The 25,625-nt window shown below is 48.0% G+C and overlaps 1 protein-coding gene across 1 annotated transcript in view; it reads right to left on the reverse strand.

The window, feature by feature from the left end:
- Cds1 (CDP-diacylglycerol synthase 1) overlaps nt 1–22,466 on the reverse strand; it is a 66,496-nt gene extending 44,030 nt beyond the window's left edge. Inside the window, exons 1-2 of the mRNA XM_036201027.1 lie at nt 22,085–22,466; nt 5,121–5,248 (exon numbers count right to left, since the gene is read on the reverse strand). Coding sequence (XP_036056920.1) covers nt 5,121–5,248; nt 22,085–22,201 — 245 coding nt within the window. The 5' untranslated portion in view covers nt 22,202–22,466. The remainder of the gene's footprint in view (nt 1–5,120; nt 5,249–22,084) is intronic.
- Nucleotides 22,467–25,625: the final 3,159 nt, after the last annotated feature.

Genomic DNA, 25,625 nt, shown 5'->3' on the forward strand with positions numbered 1-25,625 from the left:
CATTGCATAGCTAATTCTTCTCCCAGTAAGATAAAAAAATAATCTCCAAGAGCTGGAGAGATGGCTCAGCGGTTAAGAGCACTGGCTGCTCTTCCAGAGGTCCTGAGTTCAATTCCCAGCAACCACATGGTGGCTCACAACCATCTGTAATGAGATCTGGTGCCCTCTTTCTGGCCTGCAAGCATGCATGTAGGCAGAACACTGTATACATAATAAATAAATAAATCTTAAAAAAAAAGAATAAGATTAAAAATAATAATAATCTCCAGATTTTCCAAAACTACAAAGTGAGAAGAAGAGAAACCTCTACTAATCTGTACTGTATATACCAAGTGGCACTGTGTCTTGGGTCCTCTTTTAGCTGCTGTAACAGAGAACCTGAAGTTGGGTAATTCACGACGAACAGAGATTAACTTCTTACAGTCCCAGACACTGGGAGTCCAGGACCAGGGTGTGACATCTGGGGATGCTGCTACTTCATCCTACAGTAGAGACCAAGGGCAAGACACCAAGGAAAGTCCTGTTAGAACAAGACTTCTTTGTTGACAACTACCCCCAGCCCATGTCAATGGCACTCATCTACTCATGGGGGCTCTTATTAGGCCTCACCTCTCAGCCCTGGTGCACTAGGGGTTGAGTTTCCACATGTGAACCGTGGGAAACACTTGAAACCATGTCCTCCTACAAACAGGAACTGCCTTTCAGAGTTGAAATACTTAGTTAAAAAAACAGCACGATACGGAGGGCAGGAAATCACTGCTGCTAAAATGGAGTGGGTGGTCTACATTGGATTTCTTAGTTATCATCCATGTCAGTGGTAGAGTACCACGCTTGGCACACCTGAGGTCCGGCTTCAATCCCTAATCCAGGCAAGGAAAAAGAAACAACCATTTTAAGTGGTTACATGCTGACCAAATCATAGTCAGGCTGTTAATATAACCAGTAAGTCGGTTTTGTTTCAAATGTTAATGACATGTTTTAATTATTTTCCTAGAGGCACAAGCATCATGAGTCATCAAGAGCTTGTGTGGTCATGCAGTTTACTTAAACCAAGGATACGGATCCAGAAGCGGGCCTGAAGTGCAGGCAGGATCTGTCACCTGATGGAGAGCAGGAGTTTGGAGAAAGTCCATCTACCAGCCTGGAGCAGAGGTGGACAGGAAGTGTGTGGGTTCTCAGAGAAAGGCGATGGCAATACAAAGTTCAAGAGTGCCAGCAGGCTTCCCTGGATCTTTCCAGGGTTTCTGTTGCATTAGCAACACCTTGGAACAGATCACTCTGTTATGAGAGCCTCCATACTGTACTGTCCAGGTCTGGTCTCGCCACCAGCTGTCAGCAGCAGCCACTATGCTGACACAGTACACTGCCACAGGTCCCCAGAAGAGACGGAGAGCTAAACCTACCTGGCTGATGTGCAGACCCCTCAGAGCACACTCACCTACCTGGCTAATGGCCACACCCCTCAGAGCACACTCACCTACCTGGCTAATGGCCACACCCCCTCAGAGCACACTGACCTACCTGGCTGACGATCACACCCCTCACAGCACACTCACCTACCTGGCTAATGGACACACCCCTGAGGCACACCTGGATGTCGAAATGGCTGAGGCAAGTGCAGTGAATGAACTTTCCAGGCCTCTCCCAGCTTCAATCTCCCAGATTTCTTTTGAGGCACACAGAGTAAGGGGTCAGAAAGGAGCCTGAACAGTCCCCTCTTTAAGAAAATTGTGGATTCACTTTAACAAAATCATGTGTTTCTAGGAAAAAGCTAGCTCCAAAAAAAAAAAAAAGTTTACTATACAGATGTTTTCATTGTGAAAATTCAGAAACAAATTAATTGGCCCCAATGGGCAGAAGATATTTAAGGATAGGAGACATTTCTTCCAACCATCTCTGCATGGAATGAGAACAGCAAGGTACAGAGTACAGTTCCGTTTCTGCAGCACACCTGTGCACACACAATGCAGAGGCGAGGGTCTGGGAATACACAGTGCTCCAGCAAACAGATGTGCTAGGAAGTCACAGCTTCCTCCCAAGGCTTCCGCCCATGACTCAGAAACTTCCCCACAGTGAAGATTTTTAAGCCTCCACACCTACAAACTCTAGCCTTTACAACATGCTCTCATTTTGGTTTATTACACTAGAAGAAGACTTCTAAGTGTGCACTGTACTTTTTACAGAGCAATGCCCGAGATTAAACCCGTAGACCACCTACTGTTCTGGTTTTCAGAACAAGGTCTCTCATAAACGGTGTTACACAATCTACCTTTCTGATTTTAAGAACCAGTCCCTCATGACACTGCACAGGTGGGAACAAGGTGTGGGTTCACCATGCTATCACTATGCCTGGGCTCACATTATTTCCTACGCCTCAGGTTCCCCACTTACAAAACAGTTACAAGCGTAACCATGTTGCAGGGCCGCTGTGAGAATGTATTAGTATGTGTGTAAGGTACTGATTAGCACACAGTGCATGCTCAATAAAACGCTGCTATTATTTCTGTTGTTGTTTTAGATAAAAAGTCATTACTGAGAAAGACACACGGGAATTCAGCATCATTATTACAAACCATTGAACTAATGCACATACATATGTATGCATTTATATAAAACACATACGTACACACACACACACACACACACACACACACACACACACACACGGTGTGACACAGGTCTGATGAGATTTTTAAAGCAAAGATATAGCTGTGAACTAGGTCACAGAAACGACTGGGAACAAGGACTATTACAATCACAATCATGCTCTCAATAAGACAGCATATCTTTGTTCCATCAGATTAAAACTAAACCAAACAGGAAAACATTGCTTTGAAATAACGGATGCTAATAAGGTTATGGCACTGTGACAGATTTTTCCATTTTCAACCACAATTCCAGGCTTACCTCCCGAAGTCTTTCTTTTCTCAAAGACTAGATGAATGCCGGCTGGGGAGGCCTCTGATGCAGACTTCAAAGAGCAGAGCTACCACCTGCCTCCTTTCACCGGTCCCCTTTATCTCTCAAAGGCAGGCCACAGAAACCAGACTTTTTCTTATCTTAGATAGGTCACAGAAACTAAAAGTATACTCTAAATTTCCTTCAGCTTCCTGTCTTAGAGCTGGATGTAAGGAGATACTCTATTCCACCTTGTCTGGAAAGACACCAGTAGACCCCCATTTGAGGAAAGCCCTATCGTATCCCAGGAGGGAGGGGGGCTGTCCGCATCCCAGGAGGGAGGAGGGCTGTCCTTATCCCAGGAGGGAGGAGCACTGTCCACATCCCAGGAGGGAGGAGGGCTGTCCTCATCCCAGGAGGGAGGGGGGCTGTCCTCATCCCAGGAGGGAGGAGCACTGTCCACATCCCAGGAGGGAGGAAGGCTGTCCTCATCCCAGGAGGGAGGAGCACTGTCCACATCCCAGGAGGGAGGAAGGCTGTCCTCATCCCAGGAGGGAGGAGCACTGTCCGAATCTCAGGAGGGAGGTGACGACAACTCACAGGGACAGACTCTAACAGTGGGACACACAGACCTCACCCTCTGTACCTCTTCAACTGTTCTGTCTGAAGTCCATTAAGACACTTTACAATAAATCAGCAATGTGAGCATTTCCTCAGGGCCTGTAGGCTACTCTGAACTAGGCCTAATGAGAGGGTTGACGGGAACCCAATCCATGTCTGTTTAGTCTAGAGTTCTGAAGGCCTCCATTTGTGATCATGTCTGAAGTGGGCACAGCTCTGTGCCTCAGCCCAGTGGCACCTTTGCTGTCTCCAGGCAGACAGTGTCAAAGCAGACACCCAGTGGGTGATCACTATATAACTGCCTACTTGATGGTGAGGAGAGCACTCACATACGCAGACAGACAGACAGACAGACAGACAGGCAGGCAGGCAGACAGACAGACAGACACACACACACACACACACACACACACACACACACACACACACACACGGCACATGTAGGAGAGATTGAGTTGAATATGAGTCTCCCTTTATAGCCTCAGAATGGTTATCTCCTAATGCAAAGAAGCAAAGTCAGACCGCCTTGACTCCATGACTAGACCAGAGCTGTTAGAATGGTGGGCTGTGACTTGTCAGGAGAGTACCAAAGAACAGCACCAAGCAGAAAGAAATCAGAGGGTATCATATAAAATAACAGCATACAAACCTTCAGAGCATGTTTGTGTCTATGCCTCTCGGGTGTGGTGTAGTAAAAAGATGTTGAAGCGCTGTCAGTATGCAACGCTTCACACAGTAACCTGGATGAAACTTGACATTTCCTTCACTTTCATAAATTTTATCATTTAAATTACCAAAGCATACAGTGCAGGGTAAGATAGAATTTGCTGAAATTACATGGTCATAAACACTTTAAAATAGCACAAATACAAAATAGTAAAGTGTTGTTGAGTTTTAGGCAGTAATTTTAGACTCAGTTAAAGAAAGAAATTCTGGAGGCTGGGAGATGGCTCAGGCAACGAGCCCCTGCTGAGCGAGCACAAGGGTCTCATTTGGATCCCAGCACCCATGTTAAAGCCAAGCCCAGTGGCACACTACAGAGTGGGGGCGGCATGAGGCGGGGGCAGAGGGGGAGGGAGCCATCAATCAGTCCCTGGCTCTGTGAGAGAGCCTATCTCAAAAAACAACTGGAGAGCAGATCAATTAAGACACCTGATGCTGATCTCTGGCCTGTGCGTGCATGCACACACATAAACACTCTCACAAGAACATATACATACACCATATGCACACACATATATACACACACACACACACACACAACAACAACAACCATCAAAGAAAACGATAACAATTACTTCTTTTTTTTCTGACGTTTGAAGAACACACAATATGTGATTTCCATTATGAGGCATGGCAACACGAGAAAGTCTAGGAGCCTGGGTTGTTTCCGTAACCTTCGCCAGTAAACCTGTCAGACTTGGTTCTCTCACATTGCACATGGTCTAAGACTGAAATAAAGACTGCCTGCATATTGGCCTTCTTCCCCCAGGGGTCCTAAACTCACAAAAAGCCAAACTCGATGTAGGGACGAACCAGGATGACCTTGAAGCACATGCCTGTGCTGGGCAGCAAGAGGGACTTGTCCTCACCCATCTTACCTCGACGATAGTCCAGACAGGGCTTTCTTGAGGATCTCGGGGGTCCTGTCGGAGGCTGGTGGGATCTCAGGAACATCAGAATCTCCTCTGGCATCGAGATCTCCATACCTGTCATCAATATCTGTTTCCTAAAATGAAAAAGAAGAACTGTTTACGAAGTATTTGTATATATGTTTATTTTGAGATGGGGCCTCGGAGCGGCCCCGGGGCTGGCCTGGAAGTTCACTATGTCGCCCCTTTTGTCCCCAAACTCTGACTTTCCTGCCTTGGCTTACTAATGTTGGGATTTGGGTGTGTATTACCACTCCTGGGGCAAAGTATGCTTTGAAACAGCACATGGCTATCTCTGCATTCTCTCCTTGCTTGGTGTGCCAAAACTTAGTTACCTAATCTAAGACAAAGACACTACTATTAGCCTACACTGAATGCCCAAGCACTGCCGTTTCTTGCTAAGGAAGCTTTATTATCTTTGGTAAAATTCCAAAATAAAGGATTACCTTAAACAAAAGACATAAGAACAGCTCAGATGACTTCTTCTTAAGTCAGATGCTTACTGACAGAACCAAGTATTTACTGTTTGCTTCTCAACTGGGAGAACAGGGCTATTTCTGTAGATTCTAACCAGCAGTTCAGTCTGCTTTTATTTAACTAACATCCCAGCATCGACAGGAAGAAGGCTCTCTTGCTTGGGTGCAGCAATATGGATTTTAACATCCATCATTTTTATTAGCTCCCAGGCAAGCAGGCCAAATGGACGCTGTATTTTTCTGGCAGATGAACATGATCAAAAGTGTTATTTTAGTTATCAGATTTGAGTCATTTGATATCTAAGAGGGCACATATGCAAGCACTGTGTTTGTGTGGTAGGCCCTGGAGCTCTGGTCTCTATGACAAAGGCCACCCTAGAACTTTCAGGATAGGACCGCCAAGGCATTGGTACGAACAGACATGGCATCTGCTGTTCCATTCTAACATATCCTTCCCTCCTTTGCACCCCTTCCTCCTAACCCTCCATGCTCCTGCAACCAACAACCTTCAGGAAAGAAAGTGATTTGCGGGGCTGGAGAGATGGATCAGAGGTTAAGAGCACCGACTGCTCTTCCAGAGGTCCTGAGTTCAATTCCCAGCAACCACATGGTGGCTCAGAACCATCTGTAATGAGATCTGGTGCCCTCTTCTGTATATATAAAAAGAAAAGAAAGAAAAGAAAAGAAAGTGATTTCTAGTTATGAGAAGTAAAGGGTTCAGGGGAAAAGCACATTCCCAACAGACCAGGACAGGCACTGGGCAGAGGGCTTGGAGACAACCCAAACTCAGCCTTGGCCAGTTCCAAAGCTTCAGCAAATTTTATTGCCATTTTAACTGTAACTACATCCAAAGAGGAAGCATTGAACATGCATGACACTGAGGACACGGCAGAGTCCAACAAGCAGCAGGCTTAATCAAGTCTTCAGGCCCTCTGGTGGCCTTCCATAGGAAACATTAGCATTTAGGCAGAATTTTCAGACTTCATACAGCGAAAATCAAACTTCAGTCTACCACACACAGCTCTGTTATAAAATTACACGTGTCACTATTCCAAAAATGACAGTGAGACAGATGTGATCCCAAAACAGCTTCAACAGAGAAGTGTTGGCTGGTACCAAACAGACTGACATCAACTCAAGAGTCTCTGGCCACTGGTAGCCAGTGGCCAGGTCACCCGACTCCTGGGGGAGGGGTGGTGGAGCAGAGCACTGGTTACTCTTGACACTTTTTCTGACTCCAGCGATCGGGGGTGGGGGGTGAGGGGGTGGAGGGGTGTAGAAATGCGGACGGGGACAAAGGAAGTGACTCTCCAAGGATCCACAAAGCCACAAAGAGAGTACAAGAGCAGGGGTCAGGAGCTTCCAGGATCCGTCCTACCTCGACCCAAATGATCAGTGTAACACAGGCCAACCCCTGACCCCAAGGGAATGAAGGCTTCAGTTTCTTTCTACTTGGACATAAAACCACTGGGCTGGAATTCAGGTCATTTTCTCCAAATCAGTGACATTTTTGCAAGCTGCATCCAAGTATAGTTGACAGTGACAGAGTTGTGCTCAGACTTCACCTCCTGTGCTGGCTCGTTTTAACTGTCACTTGAGCCAACCTGGAATAACCTGGGAAGACAATGCAAATGAGGAATTATCTAGATCAGACTGGCCTGTGGTATGTCAGTGGGGGCCTATCTCGACTGCTGGTGGTATGGGAGACCCCAGACCACTACAGACAATATCTATTCCCTGGGTAGGTCCTTGCGGTGGTCTGAGTGAGAATGGCCCCCATAGGCTCATACATCCTTGGTTCCCTGTTGGTGGAACTGTTTGGGAAGGACTAGGAGGTGTGGCCTTGCTGGAGGAGGTGTGTCACTGGAGGTGGGCTTTGAGGTTGCAGAAGCCCATGCCAGGCTCAGCTTCTCTCTTCTCTGCCTGCTGCCTGATGATCAGGATGTCAAGCTTTCAGCTACTGCTCCAGCGCCATGTCAGCCTGCCACCATGCTCCCCACATTATGTTCATGAACTAACCCTCTGAAACCGGAAGCCAACCCCAATTAAGTGTTTCCTTTTACAAGCTGCTTTGGTCATGGTTTTTCATCACAGCAATAGAACATTCACTAAGGCAGCCCTGGATGGTCTAAGAGTAAAGAAAGCCAGCCAGCGGGCAGGCAGCATGGGTGCACTTATTTCTCTCTGCTCTTGACTGTGGATGTGGTGTGGCTAGCAGTCTAGGACTCCTACCTCTGTGACTTCCCTGCCAGTGGCGGGCTGGAGAATTCCAAACTAAATAAACTCTTTCTGTTAGCAACATCGCCTGTTGTCAGAATATTTCTTTACAGCAACAGAAATGAAACTGAAATACTGCCCTGCCCTCCCCCAATGCTGCCATGCTCTAGAACACTGCCCTGCCTCCCCTCTCCCAATGCTGCCATGCTCTAGAACACTGCCCTGCCTCCCCTCTCCCAATGCTGCCATGCTCTAGAACACTGCCCCCAATGCTGCCATGCTCTGGAACACTGCCCTGCCCCCCTCCATGCTGCTATGCTCTGGAACACCGCCCTGCCCCCCCCTCCATGCTCCCATGCTCTGGAACACCGCCCTGCCCCCCTCCATGCTGCTATGCTCTGGAACACCGCCCTGCCCCCCCTCCATGCTCCCATGCTCTGGAACACCGCCCTGCCCCCCTCCATGCTGCTATGCTCTGGAACACCGCCCTGCCCCCCCTCCATGCTCCCATGCTCTGGAACACCGCCCTTCCCCCCCTCCATGCTGCTATGCTCTGGAACACCGCCCTGCCCCCCCTCCATGCTGCTATGCTCTCGGTTACATTTCTAAAGTTCCAGGTTTTATCTTTCTTCCTTTTAAAGAAACACAATTTAAAATGTAAGATTTAATTTGGTTTATTTAATTTCATCCTAAATAAGGAATAAAAATAATTCCCAAACACGTTCCCATTAGACAAACATTACTCAAACATCAGAACTGAATCCTGGTATGGAGCCTCTGTTACAAAGAAGTGAGCTTGAAAGACACCAGGTGAATGGACAAAGGATCACTTCAGACGACCAAGCAGCCACCCAGCACTAATACATGCTGTGGAGACTCAAACAGCTTTGAAAGCAAAGTGATAGCTGTTTTTTGCCAAGCCCATAGTTTAGAGATGGTTCTCAAATGTCTTTCCATCTTGGGCCCCTAATTCCAAAGCCTATACAGCTTTCCTTTCATCCCTCTGTACCCAGTCTGCATTTCCAGGTATGTTTGCATGAAAATCACCAGGTATGCAACAGAAGCAACTGACCTGCCTCCTCCACCAAGCCTGCTGCCTCCTTCCCTGTTTTCTGCTTGGAGAAGAAGCCACAGCCAAACCAGTGAACTGATGGGTCCAGTCAGGACCTCCGCATCTGGACAGCAAGATGGCTCCCAGCGATTATCAGTGCTTGCCAAACAAGCCTGATGACCTAAGTTCAGCCCCCAGAACCAACAGTGAAAGGAGGGAACAGACTCCTGAAGAGTCTGTCTTCTGATCTCATATGATATGGCATGTGCACACATATGTGCATGAACACACAAATAATATAAGTAAACTACATTAAAAAACAAAAAACAAAAAAAAACTGGGCAGCCAGGCAGTGTTGGCACACGCCTTTAATCCCAGCACTCAGGAGGCAGAAGCAGGTGGATCTTTGTGAGTTCAAGGACAGCCTGGTCTACAGAGCAAGATCCAGGACAGCCAAGGACTACACAGAAAAACCCTGTCTGGAAAAACAAAACAAAACAAAACAAAACTGGGCATCAGTTTTGGGGGGGCATTTTCTTTTGTCCACATATTCAGCACCAAGCCTGACTTTCGGCTTCCCTCCACCACCGGCAGCCTCCCTGGGCATCCCCCTCTTCCCTGTGCCTCAGCCTCCTCTCCCGCCCCCTTGAGTTGGCTGCACACACTGCAGCCAGGACAATTTACAAAGTCATATGTCCAATCCTACTGCTCCAGCCAAACCCACCAGCATGAAGTCACTTAGTGTTGCTTTGGCTGTTTCTACAAAGGGACCCTTGCCCTCCAGGCCTCCTTCTTGGGCCCCACTTTTACAGTGTCCTCCCTCTCTCCTGCATGTGGATGCTTGTTCTCTGTACGAAGTGTAAAGTTACACCTCTCTTGCCCGCTGTTTCTAACCTCCCTGACCATTCCTCAAGGCCGGCTCCTGCAGGGCCATGGTCTGACCTCACCATCAAGACCACACCTTTAGACTCTCGTCTCCTCTGACTCCCAGCTCTAGGTTAGCTACTCTTTAACTGTGCGTCCAGAATCCTCCTTACCACAGTGACGTGTCTGCTAGCCTGCATTTGTTACTAGCACACCCTTTGTAGAGAGAAGATGTTGGTTGACTACAGGCAATAGCACTCCCGATTCCAAGGAGCTGGCACTGAGCAAGGGCAGGCTGAAGGAACCGCGTCTGCTGGCTCTGCTACAATTTCACGCTAAAATAAATTCTCACCTGCTCTCACTGCAGGTAATCTTCAGAAATTCGCCCGGCTTGGGACTTAGGTCAGGGGGAATGAGGACTTCTGAGTAGGGGGCACTACTCTCATCCAACTACAAAGCCCAAATAAAAATTGTCTGCTCGCTGGGCGGTGGTAGCGCACACCTTTAATCCCAGCACTCGGGAGGCAGAGGCAGGTGGATCTCTGTGAGTTCGAGGCCAGCCTGGTCTACAGAACAAGATCTAGGACAGGCACCAAAACTACACAGAGAAGCCCTGTCTCAACCCCCCCCCCAAAAAAATCAAAATACAAAAAAAAAAAGAAGAAGAAGAGCCAAGGCAACTTTGAAAGAACAGAGCTAAAGGTCGTCCAGTGCTGGTTGGCAAAGCTCTGATGAAGCCACTGTCATCAAGAGCATGTGGCACTGGAACAAAAGAGAATCATCACAGGCACAGAAGTAACCTTGCACACACATGCTCAACAGTCTCAACAGCACTGTAAAGACAATGCAGAAGGACGGGCTGCAATAACCACAAAACAGACCTCACCAGATTTCACAACACACACAGAACCCAAGTAATGATGGCTCGAAGAATTTCCTAAATTCCATAAAATCTCTAATCTTGCATTCGGTCCCAAAGACTTTTCTTAAATATGATAACAAAAGCATGATCCATAAAAGAAAAAAGAAAACAAAAATTTACTGAATGAGTTTTGAAAGATGCTGCTAAGAGAATCAGAAGACCAGGCCAAAGAGTAGGAGAGGGCTCCTGTCAATCACAGAGCTGGTGATGGCCTGACAGCTAGAATAGGAGAGGGCTCCTGTCATACAGAGCTGGTGATAGCCTGACAGCTAGAACACATAAAAGACTCAGAGTTCAGTAAGAACAGTCAACAAGCACAAACTAGGAACCAATATTTCAGCAGACACTCTCTGCCAACAATAACACACAGATGGCAAATAAGCTCAAGGGGAGACGCTCAGCAGCATCACTCATTAGGGAGATGACAAGCAGAGCCCACAGTGAGACAGACAGACGTGGGGTGCACCAACCAAGTCCTAGCAGGCGGAGGGGGAGCACTGAGGCTAAGGCCAATGTAGGTGACACAGAGACACACACACACACACACACACGCACACGCACACACACACACACACACACACACACACACACACACACACGCATGCGCGCGCGCGTGCGCGCGCGCCTAACACATACGCCACACTAGGTGTTGGAAACTGTGACGTTCTGTCCCTGCATGCTGCTGGTGGGGGTGTAAAATAGGATAACTGCTTCCAAAAACAACTCGCTAGTTTCTTGGAAAATGAAATGTATATTCTCCAGATGACCCTGCCATTTTATTCCCAGGCCTTTCCTCAAGAAAGATGAAAGGATACATCCTACTGTATGTGGCTGCGTACATAGATCCACAGCAGCTGTATTTGTAGTAGTGCCAAACAAGAGACAACCCAAAAGCCCAGATGAGATGGGCAGAGTGTGTTTTCCATACAGTGAAGAGCTCACTCTCACATGTGAACTAGCGCTATACGGGATGTACAGGTGTGGCTTTAAAATAATTACACTAAATCAAAAGGCCTGATATCCAGGTGTGGTGACATGCCTATAATCCTGGCTGTGGGGAGGTGGAGGCAAGAGGACCAGGAGTTCAAGGTCACAAAGCCAACTGGAGGCCAGCCTGAGTGACATTAGTTCCTCTCTAAGAAATTAGAAAATAAAGGGCCAGTTGAGATATGTATGTGAGCATATGTCTGTATAGCACTCCGTTTGTGTAAAATCCCAGGAACTATAAACCTAACTTAGAGTGTTAGAAAGCAGTGGGCACTGGGGTTAGTGTGAGAACCACAAACAGGAGTAGAAGACAATGCTCATTATTGTAATTGTGGTGATGGCGACACAGGAAAAAATATGTCAGAACTCATCAGACTGTAGCTGCTCTGGCCTTCTGTTATAGCAACGTGAACTAACAACACAGTGCTCGAAATGTGTTCAATTTAGTGAGTATCCCTGGAGAGTCGGAAAGGAATGACCCAAACAAGGCTAAGGTTCTCCCCAACAGTGAACTCTGAGATTGAAACGAGGGCAGGGCCAGGGAGTGAAGGATATGCTCCATCCAACATGGAGTCCCAAAGAGATGTCCCTGAGCCCACAGAGCTAAGCACGGTTTAGAGTTACACACAGATTAATCTCTCAGCCCCCTGCGTCCTAAAGCCTGTGGACACATTATGTTACAGTGCAAGGGAGAAACACGGTGAGGAAATCTTCCAAGCAACCAACCTTGAGATGGAGAGGTTATCCTGGAGTATCCAGGTGGGTGACATATAATCCCAAGGGGAGAGAACAAAAGGGAGATAAGAGAGCAGAAGTTAGTACAACAGGTTTTAAAAACGAGGAAGGAGCCACAAGCCATTGTATGCAGAAGACTGAGGAGAAGAAGGGGCACGGAATCGGAATCAGGACTTCCCTTAAGAAGCAGCCCTGTGGACACCCTGAGTTCCGTCCACGAGGTTCATTTCAGGGCGCTGGTTACAAAACCATGAGGCAGTAAGCCGCTGTTGTTTTTAGGCACTGTGTGTAGCGATACGACACACAAGTTATCAGAAATGAGATACCAAAAAGTACCCAGAGTCCTTTCTGCCACACAGAGCACCCCTCCAGCAACCTGCCTCTCTGCCTCTGGGTTTACCTGACTCAGTTCTCTGGCCTCTGCCTCTGCCAGAGTTCCACCCACCAGGGCTTTGCTTGCTGAGGACTCGACATGCCCAGGGGCTGGTGATGGCCGTCTCTGTGACAGACACACACGAGGAAGTCCAGCCTCCTGGGCAGCCACACCACTAATGCCACAGGCAGTATTCACATCCCACCCAATCTCAGGCCCTGTTCTAAGACATCCCTGCAGTTCCGGCTCACTGTAACCTTTCCCTGGAGACACGTCATTCTTAAAATTACACTATGTCTAATGGTGTCATTTATGTAAGCCTCACGTCCCAAATTAGAACTAAGATCCCTTAAGGGGACGACACAGAGAAACTCAGACAGCTGATGGGCTTCGTTCAAACGCTAATTACCATTACGATAGCGAAGGTGTGCTCTTCCTGAGTTTTTATTAATGCTTCTCCACAGACATCACCATTTTCTCATCACTACACTGTCAATAAACAAACAAAACCCCCAGTCAATCAACTAGGAATAACTACACCTACTCCCAGTGCTCTCTGGCTAGGATCTAGATTTGGGGGAGGGGAGCTCTGAAAGAAGCACTGGGGACAATTAGAAAACTAGAACATGGATTTTTTTTTTTTTTAAGTGGGTCTGTGTTGCCCAGACTTGTCCTGTACTCCTGGACTTAGTGATCCTCTCATTTCAATCTCCCAACTAGTCAGGAGTATGAGTGTATGCCACTGTAACCAGCGACGTGAGACTTGCTCATTTTTAAACTTGTAACAGTACTGTGGCTACGTAGGAAAACGTCTTTAAGAGATGTAAGGCTTAGCTAGGCCGTTCATCCCAGCACTCAGGAGGCAGAGGCAAGAGTACCAGAGTTCAGGGTCACCCTTGTTACACAGCAAGTTGAAGGCCAGCCGGGGCTACTCAAGTCAATGTCAGAAAGAAAGCAAAAGAGGAAGAAAAGATGTGTGGCTCTGCTCACAGTGAGTGCGCAGCATATCTGGAACTCAGTTTCAAGCCATTCCCCAATAAATATTTGCAAGCCCGCATCACAGGGCAAAACAAACTTAGCAGACTATTTATAATTACTTAAAACTAAGGGCTAGATATTGATGATGATAATTACGTGTAGATCTGGAGGAAGGTTTAAAACTAAACAACACACTGTTTCAGGATGCAAACATATGTGGTAAATCCATCAGGAGAAAGAATAAGAAAAATCACCCAGGCAACAGCTGGAAGGTGCCAGGCATCAATCCTGCATTTATTAAATGTAGTGCAAACAGTAGTGTGTGCAGAATTCCAGCGAGTGCCACATGTGTTGGACTCCCCATGCGCTAGACTCCACATGTGCTGGACTCCACATGCACTAGACCCACATGCACTGGATCCACATGCACTGGACCCCACATGCACTGGATCCACATGCACTGGATCTACATGAGTTGGATCCACATCCAGTGGACCCAACATACACTGGACTCCACAAGCACTGGACCCCACATGCACTGGACTCCACATGCACTGGATCCACATCCCCTGGACTCCACATGCACTCGACCCCACACGCACTGGACTCCACATGCACTGGATCTACATGAGCTGGATCCACATCCACTGGACCCAACATGCACTGGATCCACATGTGCTGGATCCACATGCACTGAACTCCACAAGCATACCATCCCATACAGCTGCTAAAAGGCTCTACCTGCCAGTAAGTAGGTCAAAGAAAATACCTTGTTTCCTCATCTGGATTTCTACATATTGAGATGAAATGCTAAGTTCAAGATGAACTTAATAAATATTTACTGAACACAGCACCACCATGTATTTGAAATGACCTACTTGGAACAGGAAAATGGTATGGCAGTGAGCCCTTATCTTAATGCCAACAGGTCTGGTGCCCTGTGGATGGTGCCTGTAGATGATGGAGTGAGGTGAGCTTCAGCACCCCACATCAAGCCCTGAGTCAGCCAACTAAGAGTCCTAACACACAAAAAGACAGCCAGCACAGTCAGGAAGCAGCCTTCAGGTTCACAAAACATTTAAGATAAATAAGATCCCCACAGAGCACTGGACTCTTCCATTCAGTGCATTTCAATACTGCATTTCAATCAAAATTTAACACCTTGGTAGTTCTGTCAAACTCTTACGCAGACGTAACAATTACTAGAAGAATAAGTCTGATCCCTCTGTGGGTAAAATATATATATACATACACGTATATATCTCGAGACAACTAATGACAGCACCCTTCAGGAATGACCCAAATGAACTGGCCCTCTCGGGGTTCAGGACACAGCACAGTGGGATCTGACCATAGGAGAGCAGAGTATGCCAGTGCTGCAGCACAAGCCCATGGACTGCTGCTCTGAGAACCGCAGGGCTGTTCTGTCACCACCCCATTCCTCTCCACTACAGGACATGCCGTTTATAATCACCTGTCTCGTAAAGGACTCCCAGTGATTTTCCCACCTGGGATTTTACAGACAACAGGCAGCCTTTGGTAACCGTCCATGTCAGCCATAAAGGGTGGCATCTCATCCGAGCCTTGCTTAGAGAGGCACGTAACAATCATTTTCCCACGGCACAAAACCAAATTAAGTCTCGGAAAGCTGGTAAAGATCCTGAATGACCCGCTTCATCTCACTAAATTAAAATATTTTTCAGCAGAATTTTCAAATACAGAATAGTTGAGGAAAAACAGACACAGACGACCCCTGCGTTTAGCTGAGTCATCTATGAATATGTAAATGTCTGTCTTACAAGAGTGCAGACATGTCAATACATAAACACAGAATAATGATACTCTATTATTGTCTATCAGTGTTTACAAGATCATTTTCTAGAGGACCACTCTAAACTGCCCCACCTCCTTCTGACCAGGACGATCATCTTCCAGTAAATTGCCAAAGTGACCAACACAAGGGAAAAGAGAAGTGTGGGACATGTGTCCTCCAGAAACACAGGGTGACACGGTGCTAATGAGGGCCCAGGAACACTTAACAAGGATGCCCCATAAATGTCACCACCATGGAACAGGAAGAGGCGGTTACTGCAGAGCAAGATTCTTGTCAAGAGAACCAATGGTTGTTGACCACAGTAAGCATTCCAAGAGCCAAGAGCATCATCAATTAGTGAGGGAAGACGGTCATGGAAAAGAAGGAAGCAAGGGGGCACTTGGTCTGGCCAACACGCCAGCCGGCTTCACCTAGAGAAACACACTTGGCAAGAACCAGTGGAAGAAGTATGAACCACTGGAGACCAGCCACTATGAATTCACAGCATAACAGGTAGGAAAAAATAAAAGACCTGTAAAGTGTGAAAAAAATTAACTAAATAAACAAAATGCCCGGCCTTTCCCTAGTACAGTTATGACATGCACAAAATACTGGTTGCTTGCATCAGAAAGTCCACTCTAGTGGAATAGATAATTTGTTATAGACAGCTGATAATATTTTGTGGGAAATTTCTCAAAATAATAAGATGAAATGCTAAGAAGTCAAGACCCAAAATGTAAAAGTTCATGCAGTGACACCAGGCTGCTCTTCAGAAATCCCAAATATAAAAAGACTTTTAAATGGCCAAGGACCAATCCTTACCTCCCCACAGCTTTCTGTCTACACATGCACAACTTCAGAACTGACTGTAGTGGCCCAGCTTATTCCTGAACACACTTGCTCAGGAAGGCCCTGTTCTTTGGAGGCCCAAGAGGGAGCATTTCAGTGACACATCAGCTGTCAACAGGAGGTCCTGATGGGCAGAACATTCAGTTGAAGATGCTGATCTTCCTCAAAACCCTTCTGGCTGTTTCCACAATTCCACACATTTGTATTACAGTTACCCACCATAAGCAAGTCTTCACACTGAGAGGCACCCCAGTTCTCAGTTCTGTCACACCTGCTCTCCCACTGTGAGGCACCAACCGCTTTCCCCTCAGCTATTACTCTGAACACACAGTAAGGAGCAAGTGAAAAAGCCCAGACAGACTCTGAACTGAGCCCCCTTACAAACATCAAAAGCTATGACTTACAGGGAACTACACAGATTGGGTGCTAACACTCTGCACTGGCTTTCACAGATCTATTAACTGCTTCCTGGTCATTTAATGTCCTGAGCCTTAAAAGGGAAACCCACCACCAGTGTGTTCGGGTAAGCTCATTTGTTTCTTAGATTCATTAGTGCTCACTGGTTCTAAGTCCCCATTGGACTGGGAAAGTGGAGGGCCCAAGGCAAATACCTGGATCTTTGCTCTTCTGCTTTTCAAAATGGCTCTGGACTCTATTTCTGCTTTTTTTCCTCAAGGAAGACGTGCCCATCTGTCTTTGCTTTCCTGGTATATATGTACACTGTCCTGTGCTCTCCACTCATTCCTGCCCAGTGCTTACGCCTACTCACCCATGTCAGCACCTCATCTCTCACTGACCTCTTTCTAAGAACACACCTCCCTCCACCGAAAACATCTTCCCTTATCCTTTTGTAATGAAAAAAATTCATACAATATATTTTAATCATATTTCCCCTCCCTCCACCCCTCCCAGGCCTTCCCCACGTCCCTAACCACCCAACTTTATGTTCTTTCCCTCTCTCTCAAAACCAAAAACCAAAGTGAAACAGGAAGTCCACAAAAGTGCCACTGAGTTCATTCTGTGTTGGCCAACAAGTCCTGGACCTGGGGCCTGCCCGGGGATGCGGCTGATACACCCAGTGACACTCTACTGGAGAAAACTGATCTTCTCTTTGCAAGTAGGTATCAGATGAGGATAGTTTCTTGGTTAGGGGTAGGAGCCTGTGTCCACTTCCCCTCCCCATGCTGGGACCTATGCGGGCTCTGTGCATGCTGCCTCAGTCTCCAATGACTTCATTCGTGCATGAGTCCTGTGGTGAGTCAACCATCCCCTCTGGCTCTTACAGTCTCTCCCCCTCTTCTGCATAGCTCCCTGAGTCTGGAGGGGCTGGTCCTCCTGTCTTAAAGCCCTTACACTGTCACCTCCCAACCACAGCTACCAAGTATGCTCCTCTCACTTCCCTAATATAAAGCCTGGTTTCCACGAAGATCTTTGGCGCCTCAGCCTGTATTCTAGAGTACCACTGAGGACACCTTCCAAGCAGCCCCTCCTCTTTTAGCCTTCAGGATCTTCATCTTTGTTACTCTTTACATCCCTGACTCTTTTCTAATATGGATGCTCTTTCTTTAGTCTTACCATGACTGATGCCATGGTCCCACCACCATCTTTTGACAGAACGTGCTTTCTCTCCACTGTAGGACACCATCTCCCCTAGGCTGACAACCGGCCCATCAATTCCCCTAAATAGCTCTACAATGCCCTCCTTTTCGGAGTCCCCCCTTCCAGCACTTTCTAGACCACTGCTCTTGACCTATGCATGTCTCTGCAGAAGTTTCCAGCGGCAAGCAAGGTGTGGTGGTACACACACACACAACCCCAGTACCAGAGAGGCAAAGACAAGAGGATGGTGTGGACTACACAGAAGAGCTACTTCAAAGGAAACCAGTAACCAAAGCAACAACAACGCCCAGTCCAGCAGCTTCCCAGAGTCCATGAATAAAAGAGGAACATCACAGGCTACAAGGCAGGCCAGCGCTCAACCCCACCTTCCAAACAGGCCAAGTTTATGCTCTGGGGTTTCCAGACTAACTTCTGTGTTCCATCCCTAGAATGCCCAGTCAAGAAGCAGTTCTGCATGCCTTCTGCCTAGAACACCCTGCCCTAACCCTAACCCTGTCCTAACCTCTTCCCTAACCCCTGTCCTAACCCTGTCCTAACCCCTTCCCTAACCCCTGCCCTAACCCTGTCCTAACCCCTGTCCTAACCCTGCCCTAACCCCTTCCCTAACCCCTGTCCTAACCCCTTCCCTAACCCCTGTCCTAACCCCTTCCCTAACCCCTGTCCTAACCCCTTCCCTAACCCCTGTCCTAACCCCTTCCCTAACCCCTGTCCTAACCCCTTCCCTAACCCCTGTCCTAACCCCTTCCCTAACCCCTGTCCTAACCCCTGTCCTAACCCTGTCCTAACCCCTGTCCTAACCCACTGTCCTAACCCTGTCCTAACCCCTGTCCTAACCCCTGTCCTAACCTCTTCCCTAACCCCTGTCCTAACCCCTTCCCTAACCCTGTCCTAACCCCTGTCCTAACCTCTTCCCTAACCCCTGTCCTAACTTCTTCCCTAACCCCTGTCCTAACCCCTTCCCTAACCCCTTCCCTAACCCTGTCCTAACCCCTGTCCTAACCTCTTCCCTAACCCCTGGTCCTTAACCCCTTCCCTAACCCCTGTCCTAACCCCTTCCCTAACCCCTGTCCTAACCCCTTCCCTAGCCCTAAACCCTGTCCTAACCTCTTCCCTAACCCCTGTCCTAAACCCCTTCCCTAACCCTGTCCTAACCCCTTCCGCTAACCCCTGTCCTAAACCCCTTTCCCTAACCCCCTGTCCTCACCCCTTCCCTAACCCCTGTCCTAACCCCTATCCTAACCCTGTCCTAACCACTGTCCTAACCCCTGTCCTAACCCCTGTCCTAACCCCTGCCCTAACCCCTGTCCTAACCCCTGTCCTAACCCTGTCCTAACCCCTGTCCTAACCCCTTCCCTAACCCCTGTCCTAACCCCTTCCCTAGCCCTAACCCTGTCCTAACCCCTTCCCTAACCCCTGTCCTAACCCTGTCCTAACCCTTCCCTAACCCCTGTCCTAACCCCTGTCCTAACCCCTGCCCTAACCCTAACCCTGTCCTAACCCCTTCCCTAACCCCTTCCCTAACCCCTGCCCTAACCCCTGTCCTAACCTCTTCCCTAACCCCTACCCTAACCCCTGCCCTAACCCTTCCCTAACCCCTGTCCTAACCCCTGCCCTAACCTTGTCCACCTGACTGAATTCCCAGGCATCTTCACTTCCTACTTCAACCCTCTTTAAAGCTTCTCCTACATTCTCCAAGTAGAGTTCATTCAGGCCCCCCAATGCTTACACAGCCTTCACAGCTGTCTACTGAATCTAACCCATACAAGGCTGCTCCAGGGTAGGGCTGGGTAGGGGGTCCTTGTTCTCTGTACTACTCAGCCATTTCAAGTCCTGGAACATTTTCCTGGAGGTAAGGAGCACTTTTTTCACACGTTAATTCTCTGGAACACAGAGCTTTCTCTGGGCAGAAGTCTCGGGGTCCTGAACAATGGAAATGTCACATTAACAGTACCATTATAAAGGCTACAAAATGGCAAAGCATGGGAGTGTAGTTTAACAGCAGGATATAAAGCACCTCCTCCACTTCTTGCATTAATTTCAAAAGGATTTTCTTTTCCTTCTTCTTCTTTACTGGCTCTTGAACAGAACAGCACTTAAAGAGTTTCGATGGACCAAATATTAACCAGCCTCCAACAGGCAACTGATTTAAAAATAGCCCTTGACCTGGAAATATAGGTGTGTTCAAATACACACCCTGATAAGGAAGGACAGACAGAGGATACAGCTCAAGGCCTCAGAGCCTGGCAAGTCAAGGGCTCCTTGAGATGGGGCTCTGGAAGGACAGGAACATTTCAGCACAGTTTGAACAAGCTCACCTCGTTGTAAAAACCCACTCACAGCAAAATGAGTTACAGATGGACACATTTCATCTCAGAAAACCACATCCACCAAAGTATCTATCAATGACAGCTAACAACACAGCACTTATGAATAAACACAGAAGCCAGTGTGGTAAACAAGTCACCAAGGGAGATGCCGATTCTAATGACTCAAAGGACTCCACAGAGGCTGTTCCTATTTTAAATACATTATGGTGTTTGAAATGTAAGCAAATAAATTCAAAAGCTATTTTATGCACCATTTCCCATTTTCAGGCCATGTTTTGTCTTAATAAGAGCTCGTTAGCTTTCTCCAGTTAAGGAAGTCAACATGAGGAGGCTGGTATTTCCTTGATTCCAAAGGATACCAGTGCTAAAACAAAACCCCAACCTAATTAATTCTATTTTTGGTCTAGTTTCCAAGGCAGTTTTCACAAAGGCTGTTCTTAGCCCATTGCTTCCAGTTTTCAACCTTCCAGAGCCGGAAAATGTATTTTGTCTATTTCCTTGGCACATGTACTTCCCAGGCTCTCACTTCATCCTCATGCCCATCAAGAATAGGAAGGAAGCTGTCAACTCATTGAGTCTAAAGTTTTGGTCCTAAAAATCACCATCACATTTATTGCTTCCATGTTATCTTAGCACAGATTTGTAACTCAAGCTCCATCAAGTTCATTAATGTAAGTTTTGGGAGGAACAATCAGGATGCTTGGGGTGTCAGAACAGCAGACAGAGATGGGGAAGTTAGGTTCCAGTACCAAACGCAGTGAGCTTGACCTTGGTCATCCAAAGACAACTTGAGTAGTTTGTTTGTTTACTTGCTTGCTTGCTTGCTTTTTGAGGCCAGGGCCAGCGTTGAGCTTACTACAAAACTGAGAATGATTTCCTTGCCTCCAACTCTCCCTATCCCCTGGTGCTGGGACTAAGGGCAAACACCACCACACTGATCTTCCACAAAAGAATTCTAAGAATGATTTCAAAAGTTTTGAGTTTCTCAAGCAAAGTGGAATTCTGTAAACATAAGCTTTCATAGTACATGTATTCTCTGGCCCAACTTCCCAATCTACCTATTTCATCCGACGATAAAACTTGCATTTTTTTTTTCCTCCAAAAGTTCTTACTGGCCCCAGTTTAGGAAACACACCTAAACTCTCGACTCCTTGTAGCCTTAACTATAATAATGGTATTACCTCTGCAAGCAAGGTTAATCTATTTTAAAGGTAAGGGAGTACTTAAAGTCTGGCATTAGCCTGTTCGCTTAAATGAAAACCAGTGGTGGGACCAGGACTGCCCTGGGTGCCAGGCACTCACGTGCTCCCCGGGTACGACAGCCTCAACCCTCCGGAATCTATCAGCCCGGAAAAAGAACAGAGAAACGAAAGCGCAGCTTGGAGTAGCTCCAGAGCCTGCCTGCGTCAGGCTCCAATGACAGCCCAGAGCCCAAGGTGCCCGTCTTAAGTTTACTCCCAACTTTGTCGCCCTACCAAGGGAAGGCGAGAGAGCTGGCGGCCACTAGACAGCCGGAGCGCCCGCGGTGACGGGTTCCATCCCGACCCCAGAGCGGGGTGGACTGGAGGGAGGGAGGGGAGGATCAGGGGAAGAAGTCAGGTTCAAGTGCGGAGCTCGCACGCCCCCCGGGGAAGGGGACACGCAGGACCCCCGCGGCACGCCCGCTCCGGGGCCCCGGCCCCGCCCCACTCACTCACTCACTTTGTCGCTGGTGCTCTCGGTTTCGTGGTCGCCGCCGGCCGCCTCTCCCTCGCGGGGTGGCGGCGTCCCCGCTCCCCCGGGGCCGGGGCAGCCCCCGCGGTGCCGCAGCTCCAGCATGTCCCGCTCCCGCGTCGCTGGGCTGGCGTCGTCTAGCGCCCCGCCACCGCGGAGTCGCGCCGGGTCACCCCGAGAACGGCATCAACGAGCGAGCGCTCGAGGCCGCCGGCAGGGGGTGCGGGGCGGCGCGGGCAGCGCGGGCGGGCGGGCGGGGACGCGACGCCGTTGCCAGGTGCGCGGCTCCACGCACGGGCCCCAGTGGGCGGAGGAGCAGCCCGGCCCTCCCTCGCGCCTCGCGACCGCGCCACCCGGCCGGCCCGCCCGCTCGCCGGCTCGCCCGCCCGTCCGCCCGCCCCACCTTCCCGCCGCCGAGCTCCCGCAGCACGGTCACGCGCCGCAGGCCCCGCCCCGCCCGCCCCTCGGCGCTGCACTGCGGTGCCCGAGGCCCCGCCCCGGGCGCTGACGTCGCTGCCCCGGCCCCGCCCCGCCCCGCGCGCAGGTGGGGGCTCGGAAAGGTACGCGCTGGGCTAGGGACCCCGGCCGAGCCAGGGGCTGGAGGACTTGGGAGGCGAGCCCCGGGGACGGGAAGCCCTCGACGGTGCAGGGACGGAGCTCAGCCGACTCCTTCAAGGGACTCGGCCCGGCTTGACACGCCGCGGCGTGGCGGAGCTTCGCAGGCGTCCCCCAGCAGAAACTTGCTCGGCAGGACAGACCCGTTGGCTCCGCGTTCCAGCCGGTGCTTTGCCACCCCGGTGCCTGGGGATGAGTTGGCTAATAGTTTCAGTGTCGTACTGAGGTTCTGTACCGGGGAAACTCGGGTGTTTGAATCTCACAAAATGTTCGACCGTAGGTTCCACCGAGAACCTTGGGTGCCTTTAGGGCGCCGCCGCCAACTGTGTCTCTGAAAGACAAGGACCTTGGGACGCTAAAGCTGGAACAGGATGGACACACGATCTGCGTTAATTCCAGGCTAAATCCTGTTAGCAGGTGCTTAGTCTTCTTTACGTGCGTTTGCTAGCTGGTTATTAAAGGCAGGACACGCATTCCGCAAAGGGGTCAAAGGAGCGCCTTCATTGTAACTAATCAACAATTCTCCCAGGTCATTACTGACAAAGTGAAAATGAGGAATATGTTGTTCTTAAATTCTAATAACTAGCCAGCAAAATTCAAACGTCAGAGGAAGACACAATGAGAAACAGATTGGCATTTCTTTGCCTGGCTGAACAGATCTTTAAAGCCGTCAAGTTCAGCTAGGGTTACCAGCTTCATTTTCCAAAAGTGTAGAGAAATTATACTTTGTTCTTTGTAGGCAGAGTAGCAAAAATAATTGAGAAGGGCCAGAGAGCCAAGCCTGACGACGAAAGTTCAATTCCCAAGCCCTGCCTACATGGGGGAAGTAGAGAACTGCCTCCAGAAAGCTGTCCTCCTCTATCTCTCCATTTACATTCATACACGTAAATAAATATCACTTAAAACTAATGGAAGGTATGAGGATAAGTCCTACAAGTGATGTACATGGTGTGTGTGTGTGTGTGTGTGTGTGTGTGTGTGTGTGTGTGTGTGCGTGTGTGTGGTTTTGGTTTCGGGGTTTGTTTGGTTTGGTTTTGTTTTGGTAAGAACAGAAGACCTTGAGTTCTACATTTTTGGAGATAAAGTACTTTCATTTAAATCTTTTTTTTTTTCTTTTTTGGTTTTTTTTTTTTTTTTTTTCCGAGACAGGGTTTTCTCCTTGTAGTTCCCGAGTGCTTCGATTAAAGGCGTGTGCCACCACCACCCGGTTGAGATTGATAAAGTACTTTCATATAGGAAGATAAAAACAGCAGAAGAGGCCACAGAAGGCTGTGGTGGGTTGACTCTTTGGCTATGGATTCCACCCAGCAGAAAGGAGGATTGTAAACTTTTCCACGAAGTTGGGGAGCCAGTGTTCTAGCCCAGTAGTGTCCATTATCTCTGTGACCTCGAATAAGTGGATAAGCCCTGTGTCCCCATCTGTAAAATGAAAAGTAAGGAGGCTGGCCTCCTGGCCCCTTCTAACTGTTACAGACTCCAGCCCTTCATAACCCTGGCCCAGGGAGGTAGCTCAACACTTCTCTTGCCCCCCCCCCCCCAGTCAACTCCTCAGTGTTCTGTCTTCCCCCTCTGCAGTAGGATGGGGGTAAAGCCTACTAAGAGGGACAAGAGGGACAAGGGAAGACAGTGAACATTACAGAATCGTGTTTCTCCACCCAGGGAAGAGGAACAGTGCAGAGCCACCACAGAGCTCCCGCCTTTCAGTGAGTTCTGCCACTCCATGTATTACGGCTAAGATGGTAATTTATTTCTGTCTTCATTATAGTTATTGACTCCAGTTGAATGATCAATGGAACCACAGACTAAGCTCTTGCCACAGAGCCAGCCCTTACCCTCAGACAGTCAGCAGTGTCTGTTGAAGAAGTGAATGAGAAACAAATGGATAGAAATGTATGGCCTGATGGGAAATTATTTGGTGTTCATGTTTTGAGTTGTATGTTTTGACATATATGGTGTGATGGCTATTCGTGGTTGTCAGCTTGACTACATCTGGAACTAAAATCCTGAGGGATTTTTCTTGATTGGATCACTTGAGGTAGGAAGAGCCACCTTAAATCTGGGCCACACCTGGGGGTGGCCTCTGTGAAGAACAAAGGAGGAGAAGCTCTCACCTGAGCTTGCTCTTGCTGACAAGTAAACTTCTTCTTCGCTGTTGTAGGAGCCTTCTTTGGAATTCCTGAGTGTACTGAAGACCAGCTGAGACATCCAGACTCATGGTCTGAACAACTTCTGTATTCTTGGACTTCACATCAGAAGACAGCCATTGTTGGAATATTCAAAACATATTCTGCAAGCCAGTCTAATAAATCTCCTAGGTAGATAGGTAGGTAGGTAGGTAGGTAGGTAGATAGATAGATAGACAGACAGATAGATAGGTGGATAGACCAATAGATAGATAGATAGATAGATAGATAGATAGATAGATAGATAGATAGTAGATAGATAGATGATAGATGGACGGATGGATAGATATGATAGATAGATGGATAGATAAGATAGATAGATATGATAGATAGATGGATAGATATGATAGATTGATTGATAGATAGATGATAGAGGTAGATAGATGATAGATGGTAGATGGTAGAAGATAGACAGATGGTATATAGATAATAGATAGATAGATAGATAGATAGAAAGATAAGACAGATTGATTCTATCAGTACCATTTCTCTAGAGAACTTTGACTAATACACATAGGTATTCACTTTTCTTAATTTTTTACTTTACTTTCAAAAAGAGATTAAGTTTAACATGTATTAAAAGAAGCTCTGGTAATTATTTTTTATTTTATTTATTTATTATTTGTTTGTTTTTGGTTTTTCGAGACAGGGTTTCTCTGTGGCTTTGGAGCCTGTCCTGGACTAGCTCTGTAGACCAGGCTGGCGTGGAACTCACAGAGATTCACCTGCCT

This window comes from Onychomys torridus, chromosome 10 (genome assembly GCF_903995425.1).
Source record: "Onychomys torridus chromosome 10, mOncTor1.1, whole genome shotgun sequence".
In the NCBI taxonomy this organism is placed as follows: domain Eukaryota; kingdom Metazoa; phylum Chordata; class Mammalia; order Rodentia; family Cricetidae; genus Onychomys; species Onychomys torridus.